This window comes from Cynoglossus semilaevis, chromosome 7 (assembly GCF_000523025.1).
Source record: "Cynoglossus semilaevis isolate Cse_v1.0 chromosome 7, Cse_v1.0, whole genome shotgun sequence".
Lineage (NCBI taxonomy): Eukaryota > Metazoa > Chordata > Actinopteri > Pleuronectiformes > Cynoglossidae > Cynoglossus > Cynoglossus semilaevis.
Genome location: NC_024313.1, coordinates 10,605,446 through 10,613,488, shown reverse-complemented (window position 1 = coordinate 10,613,488; position 8,043 = coordinate 10,605,446). Strand labels below are relative to the sequence as shown.

At 41.8% G+C, this 8,043-nt stretch overlaps 1 protein-coding gene across 1 annotated transcript in view; it reads left to right on the top strand.

The window, feature by feature from the left end:
- kif3ca (kinesin family member 3Ca) overlaps window positions 1-7,761 on the top strand; it is a 16,637-nt gene extending 8,876 nt beyond the window's left edge. Inside the window, exons 2-8 of the mRNA XM_008313327.3 lie at window positions 4,300-4,401; window positions 4,627-4,749; window positions 5,758-5,876; window positions 6,355-6,471; window positions 6,664-6,772; window positions 6,908-7,053; window positions 7,294-7,761. Coding sequence (XP_008311549.1) covers window positions 4,300-4,401; window positions 4,627-4,749; window positions 5,758-5,876; window positions 6,355-6,471; window positions 6,664-6,772; window positions 6,908-7,053; window positions 7,294-7,387 — 810 coding nt within the window. The 3' untranslated portion in view covers window positions 7,388-7,761. The remainder of the gene's footprint in view (window positions 1-4,299; window positions 4,402-4,626; window positions 4,750-5,757; window positions 5,877-6,354; window positions 6,472-6,663; window positions 6,773-6,907; window positions 7,054-7,293) is intronic.
- The last annotated feature ends 282 nt before the right edge of the window (window positions 7,762-8,043 follow it).

Genomic DNA, 8,043 nt, shown 5'->3' with positions numbered 1-8,043 from the left:
CTCTTATTGTGTTCTGCAACTTACAAATATAAATAAATATGTTTTTCGAACTGAAATTGCACTCAATTTTTCCCATCTACCCTACATTAAAGTCTACTTAATTTACAGTTCTGTACTGATCAGCAGCTGGGAGACCGTGCCAGGTCAGACCATGTGGACTATTCTTAGATCTACATTTCTGGGTCAGAACTTCATTAAATGAATTTGACTCAAAGCCTCACACGTTTATTTATTTATTTACTAATACTGTCCAGCTAAAGCCGTGCAGACTTTTCATAAGCCTGGGTTTTCCACACGCAGGGACTTTTTTAAATTTTTTTTTTTTTCGAGTTCTTTCAAAGCAGATGAAAATAGAACCTGCATTATCAGAACTGGCAGCAAACAGAAGACACGGCCCGAGGGCGGCACCGCGCCGGAGTCGTTCACATGAAAAACAAACGTGTGCTTATTTAGACCGAGCACTGACTGACTCCAGGTCAGCCTCTAACGTTTCTGTCTTTGTGCTGAGTGGACTCTGATGGAGGTTTGTTTTTCTTACGCCCTACAGCTCAGCCTCAGCCAATCAGAGCCAGTGGTCAGTAACAATGACCATTGGAAAAATATTACACACACACACAGAGACTAGCGTACATGTTAGATTCTCCAAGTTCAATAATAGAACGTTCTCAAACCAATGAATAATTGTTTAGACTAATGTTCTCCAAGTTCAATAATAGGACGTTCTCAAACCAATGAATAATTGTTTTGAATAATAATAATTTTTAAGTTCAATTTATGACAAAACAACATAGTGTTGTTTTTAGTGCAAATTTTAAACATATTATGTGTCATTTTGAGGCAATTCTGGATCATTTTAATTTGATTTTTTTTCACAAAAATCATAGTATAATATAACACCTTTGGTTAAGGTTTGACATAGACATAGATCAATTATTTTATTGATCCTTTCCCTTTCTCTCCTGTTATTTTCCCACACAACTGGAACACGATTAATCAGTTGATTATGAAGGATTACCTTGATGTTTTATTCTGGCCCGCCCCACTGCCAAATATTATTTTTAATAATAATAAAGTGGACAGTAAATACTGTTAATGTTCAGTCAATGACAGCTATATGAGTTTGTTTGTTAGAAGTGAACTATGACAATAAACGGAACACAAACATGAGCAGCTGTCGGCCATTTTTATTTTGTAAAAGTAGCTCTCAGAGGAAAAACAGGTTGGAGACCGCTGTGCTGGACTGTATGGGTAGAATGTCTGTTTCCTGTTTATATAGCCTGGCTTCCTGCCTAATTAGAGGAGAAAATGGGTCTGGGCTCTGAGTGCGTGCGTGTGTGTGTGTGTGTGTGTGTGCATTATAAGCAGGAAAACAGCGCATGTTGACCGTGCGCTCGAGATCTTTCAGCATGAAGGACCGCGTCTCTGAAATATTGATGAATCAACCTCGCAACTCGTATGTCTGTCTCTGTGTGTGTGTTGACCGTGTGTGTGTGTATATACATTAAGGTTGTGTTCTGGAGTGGAGAAAGTCGATACGCTTCCTACCAAAAACACACACACACACACACAGGCAGAAACACTCTCTCCTCTGACTCCCAGAGGACGACGGGAAAAACAGAGGAAGAAAAGAATAACAAAGAATTCCACAGTTTCTTCTAATATATATTTTGGAAACATATATGATGTCATATTTGATTGTATTTCTACAAGAATTCTTTGTTGGCTTCATCGTTTCCTTCTCTTTCCTCCTCTTATATTTCTTCCTCTCCATCGTCCTATTCTTCTTCTTCCTCTTCTTCTTCTTCTTCTTCTTCTTCTTCTTCTTCTTCTTCTTCTTCTTCTTCTTCTTCTTCTTCTTCTTCTTCTTCTTCTTCTTCTTCTTCTTCTTCTTCTTCTTCTTCTTCTTCTTCTTCTTCTTCTTCTTCTTCTTCTTCTTCTTCTCCTTCTTCTCTGCTGCTCCACACACGAGACCTTTAATCATCATCATATTTATAGCTCGCTCTTCTCCCAGCAGACCCCAGCTTTGTTCTGATTGGCTGCTTCTACTGGATGTTCACACACCAATCCCGTGTTTAGCAGAACACTCTTAATAATAGCATATCACACAGATGTGTGTGTGTGAGCACAGTCATGACATGGACACACACACACAGATCTGTTAGTAAATCGTATAATAGTAGAGCAGAGATCTCCAACAGGATGAATGATTTTTTTTTTTTTAAATGCAAAGTCGTTGATTTGGAACTAGATGGTTTGATACAAAACACAACTTCAGGTGCAGTGGAGACTGAGCAGTAATATGACATCACATCAACGTCCTGAGTCAAACGAGGACTTCCAGGAAGGTTCGTCATGGCCTCACAGACAGGTCAAGTGTCGCTGTGACCTTTGGAGAGCATCATCCGACATCCTGATATCATCTCACTGTCTCTCTCTCTCTCTCTTCCCCTCTGTACTCTAATTACCCGTGAGTCATCTCACGTGACCTCACTGAAGGTCATTCAGACTCATCACCGGTTCCTCATCCGCTCTTATTTCCATTTCTATTTCTGTATTTGCCCAAACTGGAACACTTTGACCCAAACACAGCTATTAATATTTTTGCCCTGATTCCACCCTGCTGTCACCTGGTTTGTTGAATTCCCTCTGCAGGTTTGTACAGTGTTTATCTCTGCTCAGAGACGTTAACTCGCCACCAGTACCTGCGGTGATTTATAGCTGCATGTAATGAAGACACTAAAGATGATCAACTATGGAGAGTGGGCCGGAGGGGGAGAGGAAGGAGGGGGAGATGAAGGAGGGGGAGATGAAGGAGGGGGAGATGAAGGAAGAGTGAAGGATGGAAGCAGGGAGGGGGGGGGAGGAGAAATGGGGGAGGAGAGGCTCCACTGCAGATGTTTGAGGCTGGTCTTTTGCTGATTGTTGAAATGCAGATGTTGTTTATTAAATTTAAAAAGATTTAGCCAATAATAAGAATAAAAACACAGAAACCATGGAGAAAATGATTCTCCAGAACTGCACAAAAACAACGAGCTTTTTTTTCTCTCACTATAATAAAAGTACAGTTAGATAGGACCATTTTAATGAACTACAATTTGTTACTGAAAATAAGTCCTTTATTGGTTTGGGTCGTGGACATAAAACGAGTTCAAACTGGTCCAGGAGTCATTCATTACATTTATTACAATTTATTACAATTTATTACATCCTTTTTTAAGGTCTTTCTTTGGATGAAATTAGAAATAAATGATGAATTATATAAATTAAACTACATTATCTTTTTCCTTTTTTTTTTCTGATCTAAACGTTTGTCAATTTTAGTTTTTTTATTCAGTGATACATTTGGATTTAAAACCATTTCCTGTTGTTACCGAACACTAATGGGGATCAGAATAAAGAATGACGACAAATGTGCTAAAGACAAAAACTGCAGTAAATCACACACACACACACACACACACAAAGGCCGCTCCAAACAAAGAGGCTTTTCTGTAAAGATCTGCCGTGGACGCGTCTCCTCTGAAGGACTCCACTGTACTCTCTCTGCACCACTGTGTGTGTGTGTGTGTGTGTGTGTGTAGAATGTATGGGCTCACACACACAAAGTGTTCCTGTGTAGCTCAGACTGGAATGTGAGCAGTATAAAATGACCGTAGACCCTCGTTTGTCCTCCCCAGCCCCCCCCCTCTCTGTTCCATCATTCTCTCATTTCCTTCTGTCTCCCCTTCCTCTGTCTCCCCCCCCTGTGTCTCTCTCTGTCCTCGGGACACAGACGCAGATCTGATATTTTCACATACAGACCATGTTTGTCTGTGAGCCTTTAATCTACGCCGTAACCAGAGACTCCGTAACCAGAGGCGTGAAGTCATAAAGCGCCGTCATCGGGATGTAATGACATCTGCAGCGTACATTTGACTGAGGATCACGTTGTACTTTTACTTTTTTTTACTGAACTTTCATTGGTTTTACACGTGAAACGCAGTCATTTCATCAGATTAAAAAGTCATTGAAGAGAATTCAAGAAATCAAATCCTAGTTTTTGGTTAAAAAGACAAAAATAATTGATCATCATAAATGTAGTTCTTGCTTTGATTGTACAGTTTTATACAGGTTTCAACCAGTTTAATGGCATAAATTGGTATAAAAATAATGCAAAAAAATTCAAGGATTTTCTTTTTTAAATACAGTGGAACTCACAAATGAGTCGATAAAGTGAAGAAATTAGGCCTGAAGAGTTAGTAGAACAATGACTCTATAACTATACTGTTAATCATTTTTCAATCTTTTATTGTTTTCAAGGCCATGGAGAGCAAACTGCTGGTTGGAGGAAAAAACATCATGGACCACACCAACGAGCAGCAGAAGATGCTGGAGACGAAGAGGCAGGAGATCGCTGAGCAGGTACCACACTGTGTCTGTGTCACTTTATCATTTCTGAGGCGTGTGTTTGGTTTTTTTTCTTTTTCAAATCCTGCCCTTCAAACCATTTTGACAACATTTCAAACCCAAGTTCAGGTGATTTAGTGAAGGCAGTGTCAGCGTCCACGTTTGAAGTTGCATCACGTGACCACAGATTAAATCCTGGGCATCTGTTTTTATTTTTTAAATTTAATTTGATTTTTTAAGACACGCAGTGAGAGAGAGATCCAGCAGCAAATGTTGACCCAGGACGAGGAGACGCTGGAACTGAGGGAGACGTTCACGTCTCTGCAACAGGAGGTGGAGGCCAAGACCAAGAAACTCAAGAAGGTAAAAGAGCAGAGAGGATTCACACAAATACACCAGAACGACACACATGTACACACATGCACAAAAACACACACACACACAGGAACGACACACAGTACACACATGTACAAAAACACACACACACAGACTGTTCCTGTTCTTGATCCTAATGTGAGTATATCCCTCTTTCAACCCTGAACCCCTGACCCTTGACCTGGATCCCAATGACCCTCTGCCCTCGGACTCACCCTCCGTGCGGACCCACTTTAAAATCCCAGTACCTTAAGGTTTGTCCTTCCTCCCGGCCCGACGATCCTAATTTCCCACCCACCATTCTCCGAGATCATTCTCTTGGCCGTTACGAAGCAAATTCACCACAAATATTCACTCCCAAATCACCCTCTGATTTACCCCTATAACCCCCCCCCCCACCCCTGACCCCCGCTCCTCCTGCCTTCACGGCCCACTGCACGCTGACCCCGGTCAGCAGGACTAACCTCAAACGACCCCGTCACTGTCTGACTATTGGATGACACAGATTAATGACTAATGATCCTGTGCTGATGACGCCCTGATGTGACCCGTTTGCCTTTCACTCCCACCACCCTCCACTGCATGGTGCTGTTTATTCTGCGATACAATAAAACACTATCTAACATTAACACCTAACATTTTAAAACTCACCCAGGACAGGACTCACCCAGAGAACAACCATTCACACCTACATTCACACCTCTGCTCATCTTAGTGTGAACTGTTGACCCTGGAAACTGGACGACTCAGAAATATACAGCAAGTCTTCCTTTGGCTGTAAAACTGTAAAGAAAAACCAGGCAGGAGCAGAGGAGGATGAAGGGCAGCCATATTGATCTCCTCCTCCTCCTCCTCCACGGTCTCCTGTGCTGTTGCTTTGAGCGACAGTTTACAGACCAGTTTATCGCTGACGTTTCTCCTTCACCTCCTCGTGCTCCCTATTTTCTCCCCCCTCTATCTCTCCTCCCCCCTCTCTCTCGCTCCTTCTGCTCCCAGCTCTACGCCAAGCTCCAGTGCATCAAAGCAGAGATCCAGGACGTGAACGACGAGCACGTGAGGAGCCGACAGGAACTGGAACAAACCCAGAACGAGCTGACCAGAGAGCTCAAGTTCAAGTGAGCTTAAATTCTGCTGAGGGTCGGACTCTGAGGCGACCGTCGTTCTATCACAACATCACAACAACCAGAGTAGAAACGGAAAGAAAGAATAGAATTTTTAGCACTAAGTAAATGATGATGGACGCTGTACGTTTGTGTGGCCACGTAGATATAAACCACAGTGTTCATTTTCTACTTTTTTTCTACATGGAACTGATGGAACAAACTTGGTTTTTGGACCACAGATTTTCCACTTTTCTCCAGTGAGCAACACTGCCCTCTATCGGCCAATTTTATCATGTTTTATCATAAAAACAAACGTCTTGATGTAGATTAAATGAAAACATTCACTTTTACCCAAACACCTAATATCAAAATGACGAAATGACAAAATGACATCATCGTGTTGCTTTTTTTTTATCTCTTCAAAATAAGAAAAGACAGAAAGGATCCAAACGCCTGAGGAACCACTGATTCTCATGCACTCTTCCTGCAGGTACCTGATCATAGAGAACTTCATCCCTCCAGAGGAGAAGAACAAGATCATGAACAGGCTGACCTTTGACCCCGAGGAGGACCAGTGGAAGTTCCAGCCTCTGGTTGCTGCTGAAAGGTCAGTGTGGTTTGTTTTAAGGTTTGGTGGGTCGCCGTCTTCGATCAGGGGCCAATCAGAGGTGAATATCATTGAGTGCAGGGGTCAAAGTTCATGTGTTGACCTTGTGATATTGCATTCTTTTTCAATTACCATCAGCCAATTAAAAAAATAACTTTAAATTCTGATTTCTTCTCGGTATTTTTCATTCAGTAAATCCACACATTTGAAGAAACGACCGTCGTCAGCAGTCGGATACAAACGACCCCTCAGTCAGTATGCCAGGGTTGCCATAGCGATGGGAGCCAACTCCAGATACAGAGTAGGTGTATGAGTGTGTGTGTGTGTGTGTGGTGTCACTGTTACAATATAAGCAGCAGTTTATGAAACTACATTACTGGACCTCATTTTTATTCCCTTCATCTCGTCTCACTCGTTCCTGTTTTCCTGTTTCCAGGCTGAGAACATCATGTTCCTGGAGCTGGACATGACTCCTCCAAACACCGCCTCCCTCAACCGCTCCATGGAGGCGGAGCCAAGCCAAAGTCCCTCCGTGGACAGTTCGCCCACCAAGGACGGTAGCGTTCGCAAATCTCGCTCCTGGTGAGTCCAAATAAAAAAAAAAAAACTCACCGGATCCAGAGAAGACAGATTTCAGTCTCTCACTAATAAGTTTAAATAGTTTAAACGGGATTATACGGGATGAGCCGTCCTTCTCTAGTCAGTCCTAATCTGCTGCTTTATCTCATTTCCCTTTGTGTGTGTAATCCTCATCCACACGTGTCTGAATCAGACATCAGAGCAGGATTTTTTTTTAACCCTTTTTATTTCCCTCCTCTCCAGGTATCAGAATCTCAAATCCATCAGTTCTTCCTCTTCCAACACTTCCTTGTCGGCATGTCACGCTGCCACAGCTGCAGCGGCAGCGGCGCAGTAGAGCTTTAAGCTTTCCGAAAATGTTTTTTAAGAGTTTTTTTCTTTTCTATTGTTATTTATTTTTTATTTCTTCTCTGTATCTTCTTCTTTTTGGCTGCTGATTCTCAGTCTGAGGGACCACAGCTGGGTCAAAAGCACACAGCAAAACTACTGGGTCCCACCGAGGCCACAACACACTTTTTATGGATAGAAATGCAGAAAATATTCTGACCACTGGAAACTGTACGATCTCAGAAACTCTGTTAAACAAACACTTCCTCTTTTATCTGGACACAAGGAAATGTTTCTTCTTCTGGATCCACTCTTCCTCTTCTTCTTCCTCTTCTTCCTCTTCTTCTTCTTCCTCTTCTTCTTCTTCTTCTTCTTCTTCTTCCTCTTCTTCTTCTTCTTCTTCTTCTTCCTCTTCTTCTTCTTCTTCTTCTTCTTCCTCTTCTTCTTCTTCTTCTTCTTCTTCTTCTTCTTCTTCTTCTTCTTCTTCTTCTTCTTCTTCTTCTTCTTCTTCTTCTTCTTCTTCTTCTTCTTCTTCTTCTTCTTCTTCTTCTTCTTCTTCTTCTTCTTCTTCTTCTTCTTCTTCTTCTTCTTCTTCTTCCTCTTCTTCTTCTTCTTCTTCTTCTTCCTCTTCTTCTTCTTCTTCTTCTTCTTCTTCTTCTTCTTCCT